The sequence below is a fragment of the Aulonocara stuartgranti genome (genome assembly GCF_965226115.1).
Source record: "Aulonocara stuartgranti genome assembly, chromosome: 5".
In the NCBI taxonomy this organism is placed as follows: Eukaryota; Metazoa; Chordata; class Actinopteri; order Cichliformes; family Cichlidae; genus Aulonocara; species Aulonocara stuartgranti.
This window is the reverse complement of record NC_138943.1, coordinates 2,289,870-2,317,268: the sequence shown is the minus strand read 5'-3', so window position 1 is coordinate 2,317,268 and position 27,399 is coordinate 2,289,870. Positions and strand designations below refer to the sequence as shown.

The 27,399-nt window shown below is 39.9% G+C and overlaps 1 protein-coding gene across 1 annotated transcript in view; it reads right to left on the bottom strand.

The window, feature by feature from the left end:
• Positions 1–3,952: 3,952 nt before the first annotated feature.
• Positions 3,953–27,399, bottom strand: part of LOC309706216 (uncharacterized protein) — a 29,799-nt gene continuing 6,352 nt past the window's right edge. The window contains exons 2-6 of the mRNA XM_082532530.1: positions 25,930–26,028; positions 25,617–25,685; positions 13,671–13,937; positions 5,805–5,903; positions 3,953–5,637 (exon numbers count right to left, since the gene is read on the bottom strand). Coding sequence (XP_082388656.1) covers positions 13,752–13,937; positions 25,617–25,685; positions 25,930–26,028 — 354 coding nt within the window. The 3' untranslated portion in view covers positions 3,953–5,637; positions 5,805–5,903; positions 13,671–13,751. The remainder of the gene's footprint in view (positions 5,638–5,804; positions 5,904–13,670; positions 13,938–25,616; positions 25,686–25,929; positions 26,029–27,399) is intronic.

Here is a 27,399-nt window from a genome sequence, read left to right as displayed (position 1 = left end):
CTTTATGTTACAGAAGCACAGAGACACAAGACCAGGCGGAAAGAGACGATCGTTTGGTGAAAATGAGAATCTGCGAATGCAACATGTGGAACACGGAGAGTGGAATATGTAAACAAACCGGTTAACGTAACCCCCTCAGTGCGCTCTGCATGCTAACTGTTAGCAGAGCTAGTGAAATCTCTGAAAACATCTGAGCACTTTTGCAAACATGTTCTATGTTGACAACCTGACCAGACATACGTCGCGACATTCGCGGCTAAAACACTGTTAAAAGTGTAGCTGGTGACAGAAAAACTACACCACCACCATTGCTGCCTGTGATTTGATCTGCATTCTGGGATAACTGGCTGCCCCAAGTCTGCACAAGCAATCGATTATCTAGGATCGACCTGTTTTGACTTACTTTGCACGGCAACCAATCAAATGTTAGAGAAGCTGCATGGGCAGCGTTAACCCCGCCCCCTGAGTTTGATGGGTGAGGCTGACAGATAAAATTATTTCATGACGAGAGCCAGGCGTCAGGACTGCCAAAATGAAATAAATAAATATATCATTAAATAATTAATTAAATGTGTCAATAATTAATTAAATGTGTCAATAATTAATTAAAATGTGAAATACATAAATAATTAATTAAATGTGTCAATAATTAATTAATTAAATGTGTCAATAATTAATTAAAATGTGAAATACATAAATAATTAATTAAATGTGTCAATAATTAATTAATTAAATGTGTCAATAATTAATTAAAATGTGAAATACATAAATAATTAATTACATGTGTCAATAATTAATTAATTACATGTGTCATAACTATTTATTTAATTAATTAATTCCAATTTTAATTAATTATTGCCACATTTAATTAATTATTTAATGGTGTATTTAATTAATTCATTATGGCAGTCCTGGCGTTCCATATTTGGTCGCATGGCAATGATGTAAATCGCGACCTCTTCCATTTAAGGATTCACTGCTCAGTTCTGACACTGTAAACTACTTAACAATATATCAGGAGTCCCTTTACCACTAAGAGACAAATCCTAAACAGTTTATGTGTATACATGTTTGTTTTATTTACAATAACAGGTGTACTTCCAATATAATCACCGCTGTATAAGGAAACCGGAGACAGAATGAGTCGTAAGTTTTAGCTGAGGAAACCTTAAAGCATTAGGTGTATGGGATGCACATTTTTAATGCCAGAATAAAAATGATCACTTACAAGAATGAAAAAAAAGTTTTTAAAAATTAGCTGTTTCCATTTTAATAAACATGAAAAGATTTTTATTTCGTTTACTGTCAGAGCCATAAGGAACCCTGTAAAAAAGGTGTGGTTGGGACGTTTTATAGGAGTGGTTCTCAAACTTTTTCTGACATGCCAGGGTTCACACACAGAGCCACCTGAACACAGCTTAAACTAGAATATTTGGTTAATAACCGACAACAGTTGAGAACAGCGTGATGATCATATTATTTGAAATGAGTAAATGTATCTGTATATTAGTGTATTATGCATTTACCTTTTAGTTTTTGTAAAATATGAAAGCCATCACAAAGAGTCGTTAATGGACTCTTCACCCTCCTGCCCTCTGGGAGGCGCTACAGGAGCCTCCGGACTAAGACCACCAGGTACCGGAACAGCTTCTTCCCCACAGCTGTCAGACTCCTGAACTCTGCCTCCTGACATCTGACCCACGTTAAACTCATGGACTGAACATACACACACCCACAATGGACAACTGTACCCTCAAACACAATAATAACATGGACTGAACCACCACTCACAACCACTAGCACTTTATATACCTCTGTAGAAACTATCTACACCCTCACTTATCTTAACTGCACTACTGTATAGCTCTGTGTAAATAATCATTCTGTACATTCGATAATTTTCAACCCTACAACTGTTTATAACTTACATAGTTCACATTTCTGTATAGCTGTATATCTCAGATTCTGTAAAGTTATTTATTTCATATTCTGTATAGTTTTTCATATTTATATCCTGTTCATAGCCTGTACATAGCTTGTACTCACTACAGCCTGTACATACTTATAGTTATAGAATATTCACAACATACTTCATACCGTGTACATTATAACATACCATAATAGACCCATTTCTGTAATATACTCACATATCTATATTATTGCTAATATATATTGTAATATATCTATATCACTAAAGCACTTCTGGATGGATGCAAACTGCATTTCATTGCCCTGTACCTGTGCATGTGCAATGACAATAAAGTTGAATTCTATTCTATTCTATTCTATTCTAATGCGTTAATTAGAGAAATTTGGTGGAATTTGTTGATTGAAAATTAGACTTGTTTTGAGATAAAACTTACTTCATTGTTATGATTTTAGCACAGATTGATATTAATCACTGGATCGAAAGCATCGAACAACACAGTGATTACAAATACGCTTATCCCAACAACGGGAATTTAACCCTAAAAGTCTTGTAAACAACCTTACTCGTCAGTTAAAATGTGAGCAGCTAACAAGCCAATCTTTACCTCGTGTCCTTATTCAAGTCCTTTCACCACAGAGATCAGCCACAGCTTCATCCTTTTTTAAAAAATAATATCCATTTTACATGCAAACCTTATAATAAAACTGTTTTCTTTCACTCTCTCACATGTCGTTTCTCGTCTCTGAATAATTTTAACCGCCTCTTGAAGAACTGGAGCGTCTTCTCAGCAGGTTTGAATCGCTCCTTCTTCTTCTTTGAGTTTGGTTGACAAACCAGCTTCCCAGTGCATTAGCGCCACCTATCGCTATGTGAAATGGCCTGTATCCCTAAGGACCCCAAAGCGCTTTACACATTCAGTCATCCACCCATTCACACATTGGTGATGGCAAGCTTTATTGTAGCCACAGCTGCCCTGGGGCGCACTGACAGAGGCGACGCTGTCGGACACTGGCGCACCCGGGCCCTCTGACCATGTGGTGTGTTTTTGTTTTCTCTGTCACTCTCCTCTCCACTCCACTCACTCTCCACTGTGTGCCTGGGTTGCTATTTAAGTTTGCGAAATGTGAACAGGCTAGTTTGTCTAAGTAACTGGCTGAATGAGACGGACAGTAAATAAGCATGCACAAACACAGAAATGGAAATGAAAAAGAGAGTAGCATGACAATGCAGCGTGTGATCTGGACACAAGCGATGGAGGCACAACTTGTAGAGCTTTGGCAAGCTCATCCTAGCCTTTTCAATCTGGCCTCACAAAATGATCACGACTGCACCAAATGTGAAAAGAGCTGGATGGACATTGCTGCTCAATTATGTTTTTCATCAGCAATTTAGCAAAGTTGATGATTATGATGGTGTGTGTGTGTGTTAGTGAAAGACAGAGAGGGAGAGCGAGAGACAGATTTTGTGTTACATATTAGCTTTGTAATATAAGTTTTGGTAACACTTTATCACCAAGTTCAAATTTGGATGCAAAATGTGAGCACTCTGTGATTCTGTTGTACAGTTTGAGCAGGAGCTGAATAACGCAACTGGGGAAAAATAAATAAATAAATAAATAAATCGCAGTGTATGCCCAGCTTAGCTCCACAAAGAAAATGAGCTAATAGGAAATACCATTTTTTATCAATACATCTGGAATTTAAGAATACCCTGAAATATTTGGTTATATATGATGGATAATATTTCATAATGATCTTTTTGGAGGGAAAGAGGTTAAATGATTTAAATGAACAAAAGATAAAAAGGAAATTCACTCTTCTGCACTGTTTGTGTAGAATGCAAACTTGTTGACTGTGACTGTATATGTTGTTGACAATTTGTAAGGAGGAAATAAAGATCCCAGTTGTTCACTTCCGAGACAACCCCCTTTTGTAAATCTCTAAATCAAAACCACCTCAATGTCTAGGATCTCTACTGAAATTGATATTGTACTGGTCTTGACTAGAGGCACTACATATACCAGATATTATTTTGTGTATAAAATCAGTCAATAGAGGATAAGAGTCCTGGGTTTATATGTTTTATTAAAATGGTTTCCTGGCCTCAAAATGTCTTTTATCAAAGCACAGCTGCTTCAAAATAAGAATTTTTTTGAAATTTGACTAAGACATTAATACATTTCCTCTCTTTATGAATCTTTAAAGAAACACATACACCAAAAACAAAATAGTAGACACAGAAGTTTGTTGTTTCATCTCTTATTCAGACTTGTGCACCCTTAAGCGCTCTCTGAAATGGCATGAATATAAAAAAAATCTGCCAACAATTAACAGCATAAATATAACTTGTAAAAAAAATAAATAAATAAAAAAAATTCAACGGAGCCAACAACAACATACTACAGCACAAGTGTACCTGACAGACCTGCTTGGCAAACAGAAATATTTTTATATAATAATAATGACAATAATGTATTCTTAATTGTTCCCTGTGGGGAAATTCCTCCCTGCATTTTACCCATCCACTCAGTGAAGCAGTGGGCAGCCACTGGGCGCTGGGGGAGCAGTGTGTAGGGACGGTACCTTGTGCTCAGGGATACCACACAGTAGCCGTTCAGTGGATTTGAATCCACGACCTTCCGATCATGGGGCCACCACTCTACCTACTGAACTATCCCTGCCCCTGCAAAATACTCACATTGATTTACAAGAGAAGTGCTGAGGGTTCAGTTTAATCAAGTATTCCAACATGAGTACACATGTTTAACTAACCTGAGTTAAATATGAGTTTATATTCTTCACCATCTGTATGACAGCTTTGGACTGACAAACCTGATATTTTAACATCTCAAGTCTTAACATTATGGGTCCCTTTTATCTTAGGTAAATTTAATTTTGCATTTCTTATTATTTATCAATTTTTGTTAGAGCTACAATTATCTTAATCTGTTATGATGAAAACAAACCATCACTGTCCGTATTAATAACATAAATGTCAGAGAAATCTCCAAAAGTTGATTCTGTTCATCTGGACGTTTTCAGTGGGAGAAACATTTCGTCACTCATCCAAGTGACGTCTTCAGTCTCAGCTGACTGCAGGTTTCAATCTTATAAACAGTACATTTGCATAATGACTGAAACCAGCCCACTGAAGGAACAATGGGCTGGGAGGTCAGCATGTGTCAAGAAATGTCAGAGAAAATTTGGTCAGCAAATTATTTATAGAGCTGCACACTTTTATGTAAGAACACATATCACAATGACATGAAGTCATTTTGCCATTTTGACAAAAGTCAAAATGTGTTCTTCTAACAATATCTGAGTAAGACAGTATAATTACTGTTTGGAAGCACGCTTTGATTACTTTAAGCTTAAAGTTAGGCAACTACAGTAAAACCTTGTACTTTGGTGCATTTAAAAGAGGATTTCTTGAAACATCTTCATGTCATTAGCAAAGCTTTCAAATGCAGCTCAGATCTGTACTGAAAATGGGAAAGTAGTCAGGAGTCAGGAGGAGCAATGTCCTGAGCCAAGACGAAGAAGAGCTAACTCAAACCAACTTGTTCACCTGTCCTGATTAAAATCTCAGATGTATCAAAGGGGGGAAAAACAGATTTAAAGTACCACCACTTCACACTTTTGAAGGTTGTTTAGAATCAAGAGCACTTTACACCACACCAAGTTGTCCGTTCTCTCTTCTTTGTGAACCTGCAGGAAGGAAATCAAAATATTCAAGAAGCACACAACTACACTGGTCACCCACTGAATGGAGCAAACAAAGTATTTATCTTCTTTGACATAAATCAAAAGGTTAAGACCTAACATCAGGGAGTCATGAAGAATTTGTGATATTATAGTACAGTAGTAAAACTCACCTTTCTTCACACAGTGTTTTTTAAATGTAAGCCCAGCCACAACACCAACAATAACACCAACAATAACACCGATGAGTGCAGCAGCCCATACGGGGAGCCCTGAAGAAGAAGAGAAAAAAAATTCCAACTGTGACTACATGTCAGCAACAAACAGCAGGTTTAAACAGCGACCTGAGTGATGTCAGCATAGATAATTCTGTGAAGGAGATGTTCTCACGTCTTAGTGGGTGATGCCATTGACTAGCCAATCAGTGGCATCCAGTCTGTTGACATCACATTTTCGACACTTGCTTGGAATCTTAACCAAGTAGGTACGAGAAAAAAAACAACAACCCTTAAATCTCTGTGTGGCGGGGGCGTGGTCTCTGACCTGCTGCAGAGGAGGGGTGATGCAGTGTGCTCACGGGGTGGAGCGAAGAGCATGTGTGCCTGGGCAAGGGATTAACGTGGACTTGTGTTTTTTGTTGTCAGTGAGAAGCAGAGAGGCAGAAGGCAGCAGTGAGCCACCAGGGGAGTTTCTGTGTCCCAGGCTGAATGAGCAAAAACCACAGTGTATTTGTGTGTGGCAAGTAAAAGGGCTGCTACCCAAATTAACCATCTTGTGTGGCGTATGCTTTGGAGAAGAGTTACGTGTGACACTCTAACTTTGTCTTAGTTGCATTTTCATGGAAGCTTCATCTGGACAAACATATTTATCACCTCACTGAAACGTGTAAAATGAATAATTACAGGTTTATATTATCCTGCAATCCAAAATCTTCAAATAGGATTAATATCATTTGACTCTAATAATTTGTTATGATGAAGACAGTGTCCTATCTTTTAGCTTCATTATAATTTTAATTGAAAAATAAAAACAGTAGAACCAAAGTTGTATTAGTGCCCTTATTTTCTTCCACATGTGTGACTGTAACATTGCTGGGTTTTTACATTTTTTCCCTCCATCTAATCTGCCGAGTTATCACTAAAACACTCAGTGGTACATTTGGCTCAATGAGTTTGTTTTCTTTTCACTTGTGGTTTAGAACATATAATTGTTTGTCATGATCTTATTTCCTAAGGATGTCTTTTTATGTCTTTAACAATTGTGTCACACCAGCTTTTTCTAAATTCATCACTAAATTATTGTGAAGTGTATGAGATTACTGTGAGTGTGTTTGAGTGATTTCACAGAAGAAATGTCTTTCATGTCACTTCATACTGACTCATTCCTCCTCTTACAACCGCATCATTAAAACAGAGTCTGTTTTTTTGTTTTAAATTAAGTGAATTTCTTTGAAGGTTAACCCTAAAAAGTCTCAGTCGTCATCAGTGACCTTAACCCTCAGACTATTAGAATGTGATTTAAAACAACACCAACAACAACAACAACAACTAATTAAATACCACCAAAATAATCACAGATCGGGCTGCCTGGCATTAATGTCATCCCCTCCCTCCAACCAGAGGCTGTTCTGTTGCCCCCTTGTGTCTCTCCCCATTTCTCCCCTGCTTCTCTCTCCTCCTTCTGTGCTCACTGGATCTGGTTGTCTGTGGTTCTCGGTGGTGGGGGCTCGCCCAGTGTGCCTCTCCTGGTGGCTCCATGGGAAATGGTATGCCAAGGTCTGATGGCTTTGGGAACTTCCTCTTCTTTCTTTTCCTTTCCCCTTGATCTAACCCCCTGTGCTATGCCCAGTCCTCTAGAGTTGGGTGGAAACCTTCCACTCTCTCAGGAGGTGGCGAGCTGGATGGGCACTCTGTGGGCTGGGTCATTCTGTGACACTTGTGCCTTGGTTGCACCTGTTGGATCTTGGGAGGTGCCTTGAACACTGGTGAGGCCTTCTTGCATGTTTCTAGCTTGGCATGCTGGTGCCCACAGCGGCTTGGTCTTTGCTGTAGGTTGCAGCTACTTGGAGTTTCTGCTTGTGTGGGTTTCTGTCACAATTCTGTGTGTTTGTGTTCAGGCTCTGATAATTTGGAATGCAACAAACATGAGCCACCAAACTACTTGCTGTTTTGTCTGTCCTTGCTACGGTGTTTGGTTTCTGGATTTCATGGTGGTGTATTTTGCCCTCTTTGATGGTAGATGGTTTTTCAGGATATTGGGGGTGAGATGTTTGTGAGGACCTGCGCACATATTCACGGGGGACAGACGGGGTGACTGATGTCTCACGCTTTACCAGCTGGCTTATATAACATTTCAGTTTGCTAATACTTTCTTTCTTCCTTGCTTAACACTTAAGCCCCCTCCCCCTCGGCCCCATGATGCTGCCATCACCATGCTTCACTATAGAGATGGTGTTGGTCAGGTGATGAGTGATGCCTGGTTTCCTCAAAACATTATTTTTGGCATTCAGGCCAAAGGGTTTAATCTTGTTTCATCAGACCAGAGAATTTTGTTTCTCGTGGTCTGAGAGTCCTTCAGATGCCTTTTGGCAAACTCCAGGCAGGCTGTCATGTGACTTTTACAGGGCTTCTGTCTGGCCATTCTACCACATAGGCAATGTTCCCTCTAATTTTTCATGTGTTTGAGCAAACACACAAACTCCCTGAGCGGTCCCTTGGACCACTGTGAGCGACATCAAACGTGTGCACTGTGGTCACGCCAGCATCCAATCCATCCAAGTCACATGGTTTATTAAAATAATCAAATTACAGCATTTACATTTATGTTAGACTACTTTTAATTGACTGCTTTAGCCCACTTACAATGAAAATGTAAAAAAAAAAAAATTCTTGTTCATGACCTGTGTAGTATGTTAACACTATTGGAAGTAAAAATAACTTGAACTCCAATTTTAAAAACACAACTTTTTTTTTTTATAAAGCCGGCACAAGGGGCCGCTCAGGGAGTTTGTATGTTCGCTCAGACACATGAAAAACTAGAGGAAACATTGATAAGGACGCTTTCATGGCCTGTCAACGATGTTGATTAGCTGCGTATATACGAATGTGAATTGCATTATTGGCTGAACTATGGGATAAGGTGGCATCGTTTTAAGATTTTTTTTGTGCGCAACGCAGATTTTCTGTGCACAGAGACCGTGCCAGCAGTGTGCAATTGCGCATGCAGCTTAGAGGGAACATTGCTTATAGATGTGATTGATGAAGTGCTGCAGAAATGTTTCTTCTTGAAGAGTTTCCTCTCCACAGAGCAATGCTGAAGCGCTGCCACTGACAGATGACTGATGCCTCTGTGCTCACTGGGTCCTTCAGTGTTGCAGTCACTTTTTTCTACCCTTCTACCAAATTTTCATTTTTCTTATTGAATTGAAAAATTAATTTAATCCATTTTGGAATAAAGCTGTAACAGGACAAAATTTGGAACAAGTGAAGTGAGACAAAGTTTTTAGAATCACTTCATTTATAACTCAGCACCATAAAGTCTCATCTGTTATAAAGTTTAAATTACATTTAAATTAAATGTTAAGGTTTTTCTGACATTGTTATAAAGGTATTTGAGGCTGAGTAAATGTTGATATATCATACAGCATTAAATTATAATGACTGGTACTCCTAATGTTGTGACCCACACAACACACAAAGTTACTGAAATCTATTAACTCCTTTGCACAATATAAATATGGCATTCTGAACAAATCCAACAAATTATAATATGATAAATGGTAAACCTGCACTGTGATTTCTGTAAAGGGATCGATATCTGATTTTACACATGGAAATATGCAGGTCCTGAGCAGTGTCACTCTGCCTGTAAAAACTGCTGTAGAACATATTCTGTCGCTCAGGAGAAGCTATGTATAATCTTTAAATAAAGTCAGAATAAAGCCATCAGTGTTTTGTCTCCTTCTGAAGAAGTCAGTGAAGCAAATCAAATATAAAACTGACAGTTGCAAATTCCATTTTTTAACGTCATTCCTCTTTGACTTTATAATTTCTGCTCACTTTGCACTCCTCCCTATTTCTCTTTTTACATTTCTAGCCTTCATTAATCTAAAAGCCTGTGCCTGCATAACTTGTAATTTCAACTGCTGAAGTAAATTAAATATTTTTAAACAACAAATATTTCTCCTGTACTTCTAAAAAATTAAACATTACATTATTCGATTTTTTTTTTAAACTTTACCATGACTTCTTTATGTTCCTAACAGATCTTTTTGTGTGACTTATTGTGCTGGTTCCTGGAGTTGGGTTTTTTTTTTTGTCATTTACCTTGCTGACTGGCTGGTATTTTGGACTTTACCTGAGGGTGGTTGATCCATCTTGTCAATGGAAAATTGTATTTAGTAGTCAGTATAATCTTTTAGTGATATAAGTTTGCATATGGTAGAATACTGCATGTAGTTATTTGTATTAGAAAATATTCAACCATGTATACTTAGAGGCATATAATTAATTGTGTGTGATCTCTAACAGGCTGCAGGCTTGGGGTGCATCCCAGGAATGCACCCCCACGTCTGGGAGCATGAGAGCTCATACCTTGTTTTATTGTTTTACGGCAGGATTAACGTAGCTATGTCTGTTTTAGTTTAAGTGCTTCTTTACATATAGATGAACTGCTGGACTTCCTCACCATGTTATCTAGGGTGGGGGAGACTACCCCCTTTCCTGACCAAGGATGTACCTTTTGTGCTCTCATGACCTTTTGATCAGCAGGACACACACACACACACACACACACACACACACACACACACACACACACACACACACACACACACCTACTGAAGTATAAATAAAGATTGGGGCAGTTTCTTAGTGCGAGTCTCAGTCTGGAGGCTGCCCTTGCTAGCAAGAAGTTCTGTGTGTTTCTCTTCTCTGAGTCTTTACTGAAGAAGTGTTTTAGAATATTTTCCCTAACACATCTTTTCTGTGGAAACAGTACAAAAAGTTTCTCATTAGACAAGTGTAACAGACAATGATGCATACACATCAGAAAACAACATGAATTTGAGAAAACAAATTGTGTAAAATGGTGACCAAACCTTTCCAACATAAATGTTCATGATCAAATAGATGAGGTGGCTCATAAAAATACTTTTCATTTACTACACTTACTCCAAATAGTAGCAATTATTTCAGTTTAGGTAACAAGCTCCATGTAAAGTTTGGCTACAATAGGTGACACCGGGAGCCCATGGCACATCCATGTTTTTCTCTGTAGAAACCTTGTTGTATTTAAAATATGTGGTGGTAAGGCAGAGGTCTAACAGTGTGCAAATCTGATCAGACGTGAAGCTGGTTCTGTTTTCTAAAAAGCTGTCTTGTTGTAGTCATTTTCTGACAGTCTCCACTGCCTCAGTTGTAGTTATGTATGTGAAGAGAGAGACTACATCACAGGAGATTAGTTTCATCATGATCCATCATCTCGAGTTTTTAATGTGATGGGGCATGTTCCTCATGAGGGGAGCTAGGATAGTGGTGAGGTCCTTGGAAATTTTGCAGTTAGCTGAGTTAATATTGCTAACAATGGGGCAACACTGGCCAGAAAAAAATCCCTCCAAATTGGAGTCTATTAGATAGATATGATACAAACCACTGCATGCACAGTAAAGAAGGTCAGAGATCAACTAGGGAGAAAGACAAAGTCAGCCCTTATGTTGCAGGTTTATCAGAGAAACTCCGGAGATTCTTCTCCAAGCACGACATCCCAGTGTACTTCAGACTCAGCCACACACTCAGACAAAAACTGGTTCATCCAAAAGACAAAACTCCTAAACACAAACTTAAGAACGTAGTGTATGGTGTACAGTTTAGCAAGGAGTACTCAGATCTCTAGACTGGGGAAACCAAACAGCCACTCCATAAATGTATGGCACAACATAGAAGAGCCACCTGGACAGAACAAGAATCGGCTGTACATCTGCATCTAAAGATCAAAGCATCTACATGGATGTTAAAATCACCCACAATAATTATTTTATCTGAGCTCAGAACTAAATCAGATAAAAAGTCTGAGAAATCAGACAGAAACTCTGTGTAAGGCCCAGGTGGACGATAGATGATAACAAGTAAGACTGGTTTCTGAGGCTAAGCATCAGGCTTTCAAATGAATTAAAAGTCTGTCTTGGTCTTTCATTAATTAATAGGCTGGTGTGAAAAATTGCTGCCACACCGCCCCCTCGGCCTTCGAGGTTTCTGGTAGTTAGAATGACTCGGGGGTGTTGATTCATTTAAACTAACATAATCATCCTGCTGCAACCAGGTTTCTCTAAGACAGAGTAAATCAATTTGTTGATCAATTATTAAGTCATGTACTAACAGAGACTTGGAGGAGAGAGACCTAATATTTAATAATCCACATTTCACTGTTTTACTTGTTGGTGCAGTTTTCTTATGTTTAAGTTGGTTTGTGCAGATTTTTATTTTTATTTTGTCTGTTTGGAAGCTGACACAGTCTCTATGGAGATGGGTTTTTGGGGGGGTAGCAGGAGGAGAGAAGCTGCAGAGAGGCGTGCAAGACTGCAACTCTGCTTCCTGGTCCCAACTCTGGATAGTCATATTTTGGGGGGTTTAATAAATTTGTCCATATTTCTAGAAATGAGAGCTGCTCCATCCAAAGTGGGATGGATGCCGTCTCTCCTAACAAGACCAGGTTTCCTCCAGAAGGTTTGCCAATTAAATCCCACAACGCTTTTTGGACACCACTCAGACAGACAGCAATTTAAGGAGAACATGCGGCTAAACATGCGAGTCATGGTCTGACTAGGGAGGAGACCAGAGAAAACTACAGAGTCTGAAATTGTTTAAATTTCCATCAATGTTGCCTGCTCTGACCCCTGGAAGACAATTGACTATGGGTGCTGTTGTCTTTACCTCAGGGCTGAGACAGATTTTGGTAGCCCGACTGGAGAAATTTTGCGAGCCCTGTACCTTCATATGTCTCAGAACAGAATCACCAATTACCAGAGTTTGATCCCTGGCAGGTGTGTCGCCAAGTGGGGAAAACAGTTAGATACATGAATGAGTTGGTGGTGTACCTGGAGCTTCTGTTTAAGACTGTGCTTCCTCCTCACTGTCACCCAGCCATCCTGTTTACCTGGCTGCTCAGGACAATATGCTGGGGCTTATGCTACCTTCGGCTGCACCGGCTACAGGGGCCTGGCTAGCTTCGGTTGTTCAAAGCCGTGATGTTAAGTCTCCAATTCAGTAATCCTCCTGCAAAGCTGCAGAGCTGCGGCTACATTTATTACAAGTATCATTATTACTAAAGGAGGCCGAGGAGTAACCAGATGTCTCACACACTGAGCAGGAAAGTGCAGAGGTACAAGTGAAGAGGACACACTGCTAGTGAGTCAGCTACGAGTCAAGCTAGCAAATCCCTAAAGAGATAGTGAGTGAATACTAGGACTATAATTAGCGAGTGAACAAACAGAGTGCTTCAGACAGGGCATACGAAGATTATACTATGAAATAAGACAATAAGACAAGTTTTTAATTAAACTGGGTACACAGATAAGTTACACAAAAACACCACTGTGTCCTAACAGCAACACAAAATGATACTCTAGAGAGAGCCAACACCAAGTAATAGCACCACCCAGAGTGTGAATATGATGCCATTAATGTTTAAAAATGAAAAATAAAGCAGAGTGAGATTTACCATGGAAGTGTTATTTCAAGAGTCTGCAAGCATGCTCAGGTTTAAAAAACACCAATATTTTGATAGAGAAATTAGCTTGGGGCATCATGTAAGAGTTCATAAACAAATCAGTCACAACAGCAAGTTCATCTTCTATAATATACAGTATGTGTTTGCGAGTTTAGTTTTTCAACATTCAGTTAGAAACTGACAGCTTTTTTCCAGCATGCACATCGTCTTTTATGTTCATGTCTTTCCTCCCCGACCACATTCTTAGTGTTCAGTCTAAGCACATATTCACATTTTAGTGTTCACACTTATTTGAAGAATTATATCTCACTCACCATGATGCACACAGATCTCTGAAGAAATCCGATGCCATTTTTCCATCTGTGTGGCTACACAGTGATAACAGCCAGGCTCAGTTACAGTAGTCTGGACGGTGACGTGGAAGCGACCTTGTTGTTCTTCATCCTGCACCGTCTTAAAAGGAAGTGTTTTGTTGTCACTGTCCCACCACTCAACTGTGGGTTTAGGAGAAGCACCTGGAACTTGACACTGCAGCAGCCCCTTTTCTTTAAGTATTGTGACATACGGTTTTGGAGCTGCGCCTGTGAGCACATCATAGACAACAAACAACAGTGTTAACAATGTAACAATATGACATGTTGTCATCAATTGTTTCTACTGTTTCTGCATAAAGGAGTTAGTTTGATAAAGAAAAAGCAAAGCAGAGTACCACCTTAATCCTCCAGCATTGTTAACATGAGTTTTTACTGTAAATAACCCTCGTACCTTAAAAAGAGAGGAGTTTGGGCAAATTTGCAGAGAAAGAGAGAATGATGCATTAGAGCAGCTAGTCTATATATCCAAAATCAATTATTTAAATGTATCCTCAGATGAACAATAATACATGATGTTATGCAATGTTATTATTTATTTAACAAAAAGCAAACTAAAATACAAAAAACACTAAGTATACCCTTACTGCATATGCATATATATATGCATATATATATATATGCATATGCTAGCCTTTTAGCCTTTGATCTTCACAGGAGTGGACATCCCACCAAATTCACCTCAAGGTCAGACCATGTGATCCTCAGATAACCTACAATCATCAGATAACCCTTGCCTTGCAATTAATATTAACAGAATATGCTGCTTGCAAACATATGCAGTCTTTTTCAGCTTTGAAAAACTTAATTCAACTTTGTAAACATCAAAATTTTACCTTTGAAAATGATATAAATCTGTTAAATGACCTATTGTCAGAATTATCTGGAATAAATAATCACAATTTTTTTTAATATAATACACCGCAAAGGCTCATTGGGGTTGAACAAAATTTCCAAAGTAATTTTAAAAACTATTTGCACCATAGAAGAAAAACAATAACTGTGGAGCTACTCCATGTTTATGTTTGGGAACATTGATTTCTTTTTTGGGGGGTTTACAGGGTTTATTTGGAGGTGTGCTCCTAAACTTTAGATCAGCTGTAAAACAGCCAGTTTCAGTTTAAGTGTCGTTTTCAATAAATTGCATGCTCGTTTTTTTTGTCTCATTCCCATGTCTTCTTGTTGCATGGTGAAGCTCTACTTGGAACCTTGTTAAGAAAAATTATTTCCAAAAAAAAAAAAAAAAATCATTAAAAATATGATTTTGTGCCCTTTTTCAAGTTGCCTTAAACTTTTGATTGGGACTGTACACTGAAAAAAGTGATATTGTCTCCTTTTAAATATAGCATATTATATTTTGGTATATCTTTTCAATTCAAATGAGTAATTCCTGTCTACATATATAATTCGAGTAACTCCAGAATACATTCCCTGCGTTTTAATCCAATTAATTTTAGTTAATTAAATGTAGCTCAAAATGCTTAAGTATGTTTTTCATAGCCTCCTGCTGGGCCATTTTGCGCATGCGTTAGGACAGGCCACCATTTTGCACGCGGACTGAAGAAGCGGACTCTTTGTGTGCTGCAAGCGGGCTCAAGTTAATCGCACAACTTCATATAAAGGTGGTCTAGCTTCGGTAAGTAAACCTTTTACGGTCGTTTTTGTTTTATTTTTTTTACCTCAGTCAAAGCATGTTGACTCTTTAAGACGTGTGCACATGGAGAAAGAAGTCTAAGTAGTTGTACACCTCTGAACTTTGTCATGAATTTGACTTAAGCTAGCTATGTGCTCTATTAGCTACTGCTCTATTAAAAGAGTAATTGTATTGATGCGTTAAAATGTCATGTTTTTAGCTTAGTTCTTGTGGCACACTTTGTACTAACAAATTATGGAACGAGGCAATTTCTCTGTAGTTAGCTGTAAAGTTCACTGTACAGTCGCCTGCAGTTTTAAGTTGAGAAATCGTCCCTCCCGCCACAACATTGGCATTAAGGAATAGTCGGGCGGGGGAGGGGGCTTCTGAACGCACCTGCACAGTCAGGGGTGCAGTAGGAAATAAGTAGGATTGGCGTTGCACAACGTCTTTTGTGCAGAAAAAAATAATGGTTGTAAACTGTGGAGGAGAATAACTCAGTGGTTGCCAAAAATGTGAGATCAAAAGGCACTGAGAGTGATGTTTGTCAGGACTGAAATTAACTCAGAAAAGAAGTTGCTTCACTTGAGCTGTTGAGTGCGAGACCTGTCAGCGGTCTGGTTTAGCATTTAAAGCCTCGCTACGTGCTTCCAAACCGCTGCATTTAATCTCAGAGAAAACTAACACAGAGAAGTAAAGCAAGTGTGTAAGTTCATCTCTTTATGTTTGCATAGTATTTCCATGTTGAGCTTAACAACCGATGTATGGAGCCACAGCTGGACTGGCTGTCGGAGTTTTGTATTGTGGGGGAAAGGAAGCGATTTGTTTTATACTTCAGCTAGAATGAAAAAAGACACAAAGCTGGAGTTATTCGGTGTCTTCATGCTGAACAGCTAAAACTTCTTCCCTCATTCTCCCCCCTCCCTCTCCTGTTGCTACTTCAATCATGAAACTGATCGATTATCAGGTGATCGGCTTTTCTGTCGCTAGTCTCTCTCATTTGTTAGTCACCCAGTTTGCGCTAGAAAGAGGAAAACGGCAGATAAACAACAGCAGCACGTTTAAGCTTGATAAGCTGTTGCTAGAATTTTTTTAATATTACTTCTAGTATCCGCTTATGTTTTCTGGAGCCACAGCCGTAATAGCTGCTGGTCATGATAGTTTGGATATGTGGTGAGAAGGAAACATGAAGGTGAAACCAGGAGAAGTTTTTACTGAATCATTAGAGCTGAACAGGTAATGAAGAAACAGGTTTACATTTTAGGTCACATGAATGAGTTGAAGGGAAGTTATGAACTGTTTATGAGAGACAAATAACACCAGGATCCTTTTCTATGTAGCTGACATCTGGTAACTGTGCAGGGGCGGATCTAGCAAAGTTTTGCCAGGGGGCCAGGTAGGGCATTAACAGGGAAAGGGAGACACAAAGACATAATTTTCTTTCTTATTCTCATTTAAAATGTCTAGCTTTTAATAAATAATTATTCTAAATCTTACTACCAAAGTGGTGATCTGGTTAAATGTATAGAGATCCATTATTGTATGTAGTAAATATTAAGTCTAATATATGCCCTAGTAATAGTAGTACATATAGCACTTTTTCCTTTGGGAAGGTACGCTGTCTGCGCTGTCTGCAACTGTATTGAAGAAAAATGTTGAATCAAATTATTATAGAAAAATAACTGATTTCTGTGCATTAAAGTAGATTACGTCAATTAAGCATTATCAGGCGAAGGGTGCGGGGTGGTTTCCTAATATTTTTGCTGGGAGTTGGCAGTCCTATTAGTTAGTTTAATATTTCTATGTACTGTTTAGAATACCTGAATAAGGAGGATGGTGTAAGTTTTTTAGGTTGATCAGTATTGCTGAAGTATAAAATATTTTGGGTGCAGTGTATTTTTTGCATACAGGTATAACAGAATAGCTTTAATGTTTTGTTTTTAAAACTGAGTATGAACTTATACAAAATGCAGCAAAATATTTATAAAAACAGTTTTATTTATTATAAAATACACTATATCGGATTCATATCGGCATCGGCAGATAATCAAATTTATGATATCGGTATCGGACATAAAAAAGTGGTATCGTGCCATCTGTAGTTTGCACAGAGGCACAAGTAAGATTTGTTTTGTTACAAGGGAGTATCATGAAGTAATGCACTAATGGCTTGGAAACGGTAATTGTTTGTCTTTCTAAAGTTTATTTTTTTTTTATTTGTCTTCCTTTTCTGGCAGATTTTCTTCCCCTTATGTGTTACTGTTTATTCAAGAAGATGGTGTTATTTTGGTAAGTACATGCAAATTCCTTACATATTTATCACAACAGTATTTGTCACAGTATTGCAGGGACAAGTTTATCTATCTCATCTTAAGGGTTCTTGTGATTATTAATATTGATATTAATTAATATCAATTAATATATATGATTAAATTTCTTTTATCCAGGACAAAAGAAAAAAAAAACTTGCGAAAGTGAAATGAAAAACAGGAATTTAGTTCTTGTGAGTTAAGAGGATGCAGAGCATAGGGTTAGATGGAGGTGGATCATTCACTGTGGTGATCCCTGAAGGAAACAGCCAAGAGAAAAAGGATCAGATTGCAAAAAAAAATGTGGTTTGTTTGCATACATGAGTCTTTACGGTACCCACAGGACTCCTGAAGTATAAGTACTCTGAAGTTTGCAGAGCAATTTCAGAGATGTTTGGGGCTTACATGGCAAGCATGTTTTTAGTTGCACATCTAAATTTTCTCTGCTCTCTGTTGCTGATGGCAGAGTTCTGCCCCGCTGACCTCACAGGTGAGACACTCCCACCAGTGGACAAAGAGCACAGGAAAATGTGTTGCCAACCACCTGAAACAGACAAATATCTGCTTTTTAAAACCCTTTAAACCCGTTAAATGGACTGATGCCATTCATTTCTTCTTTGATTAACAGTAGTAACATCCTTCATGCACTGTATACTAACCCATATGATAATCATGCTTTATGAAGTGATGGCAATTGCATTGTAGCATTTAATGAAGAAATAACAAAATAATCATACCAATGATTAAGCACCAGTCTTCGTGTGTGTGTGTGTGTGTGTGTGTGTGTGTGTGTGTGTGTGTGTGTGTGTGTGTGTGTGTGTGTGAGAGAGAGAGAGAGATATACAGGTAAATGCTGAATTCCAGTGTATTACAACACTTCAACTGGAGATGACCTTCGCGGCACAGTTAGACAGAATTACACCTCAGTTGATGACAGTTTTCCAGAAGAAGGGCGGTGTTTCTGGGCAGAAACTTGCCCACCACTTGCAGATCATGCAAGAGGTAAATCTGAATATTGCAAATTCTATTTGGATTTCTTTTGTCTTAAGTGGCAGGTCACTGGTGAGTCCAATAAGCCATTTTAGGTGACCAGCCAAGCAATCTAAATTTTGAAATTTAGAGGGCATACTCTGACAACGAATTGTAAAAATGTTTAACATTGTTACTTAAGGAATGTGGCTTTTGTGTTCAAATTCTTATTTTTCTTATTTAAGTTTCTTATTTAAATTCTATTGTGAAACTATTTGTAAATATATTAATAATAATACTATTATATTATATATATAATTTTTTTATAAAAAAAATTACACATTATTGCCAGGCTCTTTGTTCTTGTTCCAATGTTCAATTTTTGTTTCAGTATTTATTTGTAACAGTATTTTTAACCTCCTTTAACCTTATTTATTTGTTTAACTGTCATGTTTGTTGTTATTTAATTAAACAAATTCCACTGAGAAATTCAAAAGTATTAATGTTTTTTTTTTTTTTTTTCAGTGGGGGGGGCACCATAAAGCATTTGTGCTTAGGGCACCCAAATGGCTAGCAACGGCCCTGCATGGCAGTTCCCTCTGCAGAGTTTAAAACCAAACACACCTGAGCTTACTTCTTCACAAACACAGAAGCAAACATGGACCACGACCTGAAACATGAGTCTGAAGAGAAAAACGGGGCTGAGGACGCTAAAGCCAGTCATGAAGTGGCCACCATCCGGCGAATCTACAGGTTAGAGGCGTTGGGAAAAGCTACGTGAAGATGTGACGAGCATCATTGAACACTTCATGGAGGATGGCTTTCCGGTTTTAGACCGCTTCATGGAAGAGTTTCTGGAGAGCGATGGAGACGCGAGAGAAAGTGACGGAGACGCGAGAGAAAGAGAGTTCAGTGAGAGCGAGCCTGAAATGCTGCCGGATCAAACTTTCCCTGAGGAGCAACCTGTGGCATCGTCTGTTTATCCTGCAAGGGAAGTCGTGACTCTTAGTGAAGCAAACATGGACCACGACCTGAAACACGAGTCTGAAGAGAAAAACGGGGCTGAGGACGCTAAAGCCAGTCATGAAGTGGCCACCATCCGGCGAATCTACAGGTTAGAGGCGTTGGGAAAAGCTACGTGAAGATGTGACGAGCATCATTGAACACTTCATGGAGGATGGCTTTCTGGAGAGCGATGGAGACACGACAGAAAGTGACGGAGACGCGAGAGAAAGCGAGTTCAGTGAGAGTGAGCCTGAAATGCTGCCGGATCAAACTTTCCCTGAGGAGCAACCTGTGACATCATCTGTTTATCCTGCAAGGGAAGTCGTGACTCTTAGTGAAGGAAAGCAAACAGTTGCTCCCGAGGGGAAACCTCAGTGCCGTAGCTCCGCAAACGCACATAACGCACACTGCGTAGGGCACCAAATGGCCGGTAGGGCACCAAAAAAATCAGGGTCGTAAAAAAAAAAAGTAAACCATATTAATATTATAAATATCATATGCATTAATATGGTTAAACAATACAAAAGCAACATAAAACAATTTTCCCGAGAAAAGGGGTGAATCTGCTTTGTGCCCTGTCTCCAGTCTCCTCCTGGTGCCCCCCCACTCCCAGTGGTCTGTTCTATAATTGGTAAACACCTGTTTGAACATGGCCTCGAAACGGCAACAGGAGTCGGGAGCGGAGAAAAGAAAGAAGAAGAGGAAGCGTGATGAAACTCAGGCGTCGCTTGCCGGTAAGGCAATGTTTAAATAATAATAATAAAAAAAGTTCATTATTGTAGCCCTTGCTTGCACGCTCATGTCCGTCAACTCTGTGATAGCTCCTGTTAGCAGTGTTCATACTGTGTTAACAAATGTTGCAAATGATTGATGTTGGGTAGTTTGTTTACGTTGTGGATATGAATATAGAATGGACTACTAAAAGCAACTCATCATGGTCACTCAATTGACGGTTTTCAGATAACGTTAGCAATCGTGACTCACGATTGCTAACGTTATCGTGATTCGTGAGACTAGCATTTCCCTCCTCAGGTTGCTAGCTGGCTAACGTCATGCATGCTACTGATTAACCTTAACTTTGGGATAGGTCAGTGATGCAGTCAAGTATTATTATCAGATTAGACAAGATTACTTTGTATGTTGCTGCATTTCAGGATATCTATAAAGACGCATATCTTATTTATGCCATTGACGTCTGAACACATAAATAGTTCTCGTCTTTCTTTAGGTTCATAGATCAAGGGCGACATCTGTTGGTGAAACTGTAATATGAAACCTATATCTTCCAGTAATATAGATTTCCTACTTGCGCATTTATATCAAATTATGTACAGCATGTTTATATTGCCATTTGCCATTATGAAAATCTATACATGTAAAATATAGTTAGTAATTTTTAAATGTACCAGTGACTTACTTAATTTATTAGTCTTATAATGCAATCTTTCGTAGGCCTACTGTAGATTCAAAATTGTATTTCTGTAAAATCCCTGAATATTTTCTCTTGTATGCAGGGTCAATGCTTAAATATGTTCAAGGAGGATCTCAAGGACAGGATGAACCATCCAGTAGTAGTGCCATCCCTGGACATCAACCACCAGCCATTGTAGACCCTGCAACAATCCCTAGCCAAGAAGAACAAGAACCATCAACCACCAGTTCAGGTACAGTTCCATACACAAGTACCACTGAGAGTCCTGTCACTGAGAGACTATCAGAAAGTGACACTGTGGAGACATGTGTGCCCCCTTCAACCGATCCTGCTCTTTGGCCAGCTCACATTGTAGATGCTGATCGTGTTGAAATTGTGCGGAGAGGTCCTTTTAATGTCAGCTCTGATTTTAATTTTCCAAAGGGGCCTGATGGAAGAGCATTTCACACTAGCCTTAAGTTCAAAATTCTTCCCAATGGAGAAAAGGTTCACCGGAGCTGGTTAGTGTACTCACCGCAGAACAATGCTGTGTTCTGCTTTGCATGTAAGCTTTTCAGTGTGAAGGATATAAAGCTGAGTACAGAGGGCTTCAGTGACTGGTCGAACATCAACATCCGTTTGAGGGGTCATGAGTGTAGCCAAGACCACATACAGTGCATGCTTAAGTGGAGAGAACTGGACACACGGCTAAAGAAAAGCATGGCAATAGATCAACAGGAGTTGACCTTACTAGAGGCAGAAAGGAAAAAGTGGCGAGAGATTCTCAAACGATTACTCTCAATAACTCTCTCACTGGCTTCCAGAAATTTGTCTTTTAGGGGCTCTTCTGACTGTCTTTATGAGCCGGACAATGGCAACTTCTTGAAGGAAGTAGAGCTTATGGCAACATATGACCTTGTAATGGCAAATCACTTGGCCAACATAAAAGATGAAGGTTCCCACACACATTACCTCAGCCCTGAGACACAGAACGAACTAATTCAGATTATCTCTTCAGAAACATTCCGCGCCATTGTGAAGCAAATCCAGTTGGCAAAATACTTCTCCATCATTCTTGACTGTACTCCAGATGTGAGTCACACTGAACAAATGTCAGTCATAGTACGCATTGTTTGTTTCCAAGCACAACCAGATATTAAAGAATACTTTCTTGGCTATATAAATGTGGAGCAAACAACTGGCCTTAACCTGTCCAATGTTGTCCTTGACAAGTTGAAGGAGCTTGGCATTCCATTTGAAAACTGTCGAGGACAGGCCTATGACAATGGGGCCAACATGAAGGGGAAGAAGCAAGGTGTTCAGGCCAGACTGCTACAATTAAACCCGAGAGCATTGTTTGTGCCTTGTGGAGCTCACACGATGAATCTGGTCATAGCTGATGCTGCCAAGTCCTCTCCAGATGCAACTGGCTACTTTGGATATTTGCAGAAGTTGTTCAATTTCTTTTCCAGTGCCACCCAGCGATGGGCCATTTTAACAAAACATGTGAAATTGACACTTAAATCTTGGAGTGACGTTAGATGGGAAAGCAGGCTTCAAAGTGTAACTGCTGTCCGGAGTCAGACAAAAGAAGTGAGGGATGCTCTCCTGGAGGCCAGAGAAGCTGTAAGTGATGCAGTCGCAAAGGTGGAGGCTCAAGTGCTTGCTGAGGAAGTAGCCTCATTTCGATTTTTGATTTGCTCCATCGTGTGGTGTGAACTTCTTACAATCACAAACCAGGTGAACAAGTTACTACAGTCCAGCTCCATGCAGCTCGATGTTGCTGTCAGGCTCATTGACACTGCCAAAAGTAACCTCTCTAAATACAGACAGTCTGGGTTTGATGAGGCTGTGTCAGCTGCCAAAGAACTCTGTGAGGCCCTGAACATAGAACCACAGTTGAAGGAGAAAAGGCTCAGGAGCACAAAAAGGCAGTTTGCATATGAAGCTGTTGATGAGCCCCTCCATGATGCCCTTAAAAAGCTTGAGGTCACATTTTTCAATTGTGTTGTGGACTCTGCTTTAATCTCCCTACAGGAGAGGTTTGAGACCATGAATCAAGTGAAGGAGAAATATGGAGTGCTGCTTGATTTCAGCAAAGTGAATGGGATGTCCAAGGAGGATTTAAAAAAAACACTGCACTGAAGTACAGAAGACACTGACAGATAAGGGAGTAGCTGACATTGATGGACCTGAGATGATGCAGGAAATCATCAACCTTCCTCAGCTGCCACCACAGACGTCTGCTTTGGAAATGCTGTCATTTTTACATGACAATCAGCTTCAAGAGGTATATCCCAATCTGTGGATTGCTCTGCGTATTGCACTGACCCTGCCTGTCACAGTTGCCTCTGCTGAGCGAAGCTTTTCAAAGCTCAAACTCATTAAAACGTACCTGCGTTCATCAATGGGGCAGGAACGTTTAAGTGGTCTGGCTGTTATCAGCATCAATGGTGACGTGGCTCAGAAGCTATCATATGATGACCTTATAGCTGATTTTGCAACCAGAAAATGCAGGCGTGTGCCTCTCTAGGCCCTAGAGAGGCACACCACGCCTGCATTTTCTGGTTGTCAGAGTATGCCCTAGAGTCTAGGGCATACTCTGACAACGAATTGTAAAAATGTTTAACATAGTTACTTAAGGAATGTGGCTTTTGTGTTCAAATTCTTATTTTTCTTATTTAAGTTTCTTATTTAAATTCTATTGTGAAACTATTTGTAAATATATTAATAATAATACTATTATATTATATATATTATTTTTTTATAAAAAAAATTACACATTATTGCCAGGCTCTTTGTTCTTGTTCCAATGTTCAATTTTTGTTTCAGTATTTATTTGTAACAGTATTTTTAACCTCCTTTAACCTTATTTATTTGTTTAACTGTCATGTTTGTTGTTATTTAATTAAACAAATTCCACTGAGAAATTCAAAAGTATTAATGTTTTTTTTTTTTTTTTTTCAGTGGGGGGGGCACCATAAAGCATTTGTGCTTAGGGCACCCAAATGGCTAGCAACGGCCCTGCATGGCAGTTCCCTCTGCAGAGTTTAAAACCAAACACACCTGAGCTTACTTCTTCACAAACACGGAAGCAAACATGGACCACGACCTGAAACACGAGTCTGAAGAGAAAAACGGGGCTGAGGACGCTAAAGCCAGTCATGAAGTGGCCACCATCCGGCGAATCTACAGGTTAGAGGCGTTGGGAAAAGCTACGTGAAGATGTGACGAGCATCATTGAACACTTCATGGAGGATGGCTTTCCGGTTTTAGACCGCTTCATGGAAGAGTTTCTGGAGAGCGATGGAGACACGACAGAAAGTGACGGAGACACGAGAGAAAGCGAGTTCAGTGAGAGCGAGCCTGAAATGCTGCCGGATCAAACTTTCCCTGAGGAGCAACCTGTGGCATCGTCTGTTTATCCTGCAAGGGAAGTCGTGACTCTTAGTGAAGCAAACATGGACCACGACCTGAAACACGAGTCTGAAGAGAAAAACGGGGCTGAGGACGCTAAAGCCAGTCATGAAGTGGCCACCATCCGGCGAATCTACAGGTTAGAGGCGTTGGGAAAATGTGTTCAAAACAGCAAATAAAAAAGAAAAAACAATCTAAATTGTCCTGGATTTGTCTTGTATTTAAATCCACAGCAGTGAACCATGTAAAGGTGCTTTTTGATATCTGGACTGGACTCTGATTGGATGAGTGTTAGGTTTGTAGCTTGAACCTATTCGCTGGAACGTTAAGACAATATAATTACACTGCAAGCAAGACGCAAGTAGGCAAACTTCTTCATGGTACTCGTGCACGGGAGAGATTGGACAGAGCGCCGTCCCTTCGCTTGACCCCAGTAGCTCTCGTCCGTCCTCCCATACACTATCCTTTTATTGAGGTTACATGAATATGCATAGGTTCATTAACATACGACGTCTACATACAAACAAAGAGTACTGTGTGTGTGTGTGTGTGTGTGTGTGTGTGTGTGTGTGTGTGTGTTGCTGATCAAAGGGTCAAACATCCTTGGTCAGGAAGAGGGTAGACTAGACCCCCCCCCGGTGAGGAAGTCCAGCAGTTCATCTAAACAGAAAAGCACTTAGACTAAAACAGATGTAGCTAGGTTAATCCTACCATAAAACAAGAGAAGGTATGACCTCTCTCATGCTCCCAGGATGTAGGTGTGGAATGCACACCAAGCCTCTGTAGCCTGTTAAAGATCACACAACTTATCACTACACAATTGATTATACACCTCTAAGCATCTATGGTTAAATATTTCTAAGCATAAATAACAATCAACAATACAAACTAACAATGAGAGAAGCTGAGCTGGGAGTTGTCTCCAGCTTTTATATCTGCTTCCTTCTCGGCTCGTTAGAGAGTCAGAGATATTTAATGACGGGCGTTCAGAGGAACTATTTTATTACCTCGAGTGAAACTAAGCAGCTACATGAAGGTGGAGAAGGTAAATGTGCTGACCAGTCATATTTCTGGGTAGGAGGAATACGTTACATTTTACTTCCACATTTCTGGAGACGAGCACAAAACGACGATTTCTGCGTTACCTTGATGTGCTTCACGCCGCAGCTCACCAGGCGGCTTTGCTGAAACGGATCCCAGCAGATGTCAAAGATCTGGAGAACAGAAGAATCGTCCGTTATCGGGTTTATGTGAAAACGCGTGCATGCACAGTGGAAGTACGATGAGAAGGAAACACTTTCAAACTCTGTAAAAGATTTTTTATTGAGATCTGATTGGTGTGTGGTGCTTCACGCTGATTTTATGTCCCGCTCAGACGGCACCGCCCAGAGGCTTTGCCAGACGGCGGCAAGCGGCGAGGCTTAACTGCAGAGGAAGCTGATTGGTGCACGCTCTCACCCTGTCCGAGTGTCCCGTGGCCGTGGCCAGGATCTTCCCTCTCTTCCACTCCCAGATACACACCGTGTTCTTGGCGTCCAGGCCGACCGAGGCCAGCCGCTGCGGAGGAGAGATGGGGACGGTTACGCATCCAAAATGTCTACAAACAATTTAAAAAAAGAGGCTGAACGTGCAGAAATCTGACAGCTCATCTGCTTCATACGTGCAAAAGCTTAATCCAAGCTGACAGAGGGCGGGGCTCCCTGCTCGATTAGCCTGACGCTCATGTGACGTGTTTGTAAGTGTAAATATAGCAACTCTGCAACATTTCAGATGAACTCAAGTTTATTTCTAACGACCAAACCTTTAAAGCGTTTTCAAAGGTTTGCTTGGAAAGGCTGAGGTCAAACTGCAGTCTTTAAGAATGTCTTAAAGACATAAAGACCTGGATGGCCGCTAACTTTCTGCTTCTTAATTCAGATCAAACTGAGGTTAATGTACTCGGCCCTGAAAAGCTTAGAAATATGGTATCTAACCAGATTCTTACTCTGGATGGCATTACCTTGGCCTCCAGTAACACTGTGAGGAACCTTGGAGTCATTTTTGACCAGGACATGTCCTTCAACGCACATATTAAACAAATATGTCAGACTGCGTTCTTCCATTTGCGCAACATCTCTAAAGTTAGAAATATCCTGTCTCAGAGTGACGCTGAAAAACTAGTTCATGCATTTATTACTTCCAGGCTGGACGACTGTAATTCATTATTATCAGGAAGTCCTAAAAACTCCCTGAAAAGCCTTCAACTGATCCAAAATGCTGCAGCAAGAGTCCTGACAGGGACTAGAGAGAGCAGATTTCTCCTGTTTTGGCTTCCTGTTAAATCCAGAATTGAATTCAAAATCCTGCTCCTCACATACAAGGTCTTAAATAATCAGGCCCCATCTTATCTTAATGACCTTGTAGTACCATATCACCCTATTAGAGCACTTCACTCTCGCTCTGCAGGCCTACTTGTTGTTCCTAGAGTATTTAAAAGTAGAATGGGAGGGAGAGCCTTCAGTTTTCAGGCCCCTCTTCTGTGGAACCAGCTTCCAGTTTGGATTCAGGAGACAGACACTATCTCTACTTTCAAGATTAGGCTTCAAACTTTCCTTTTTGCTAAAGCATATAGTTAGGGCTGGACCAGGTGACCCTGAATCCTCCCTTAGTTATGCTGCAATAGACGTAGGCTGCCGGGGGATTCCCATGATGCATTGAGTTTTTCCTTTCCAGTCACCTTTCTCACTCACTATGTGTTAACAGACCTCTCTGCATTGAATCATATCTGTTATTAACCTCTGTCTCTCTTCCACAGCATGTCTTCATCCTGTCTTCCTTCTCTCACCCCAACCAATCACAGCAGATGGCCCCGCCCCTCCCTGAGCCTGGTTCTGCCGGAGGTTTCTTCCTGTTAAAAGGGAGTTTTTCCTTCCCACTGTCGCCAAAGTG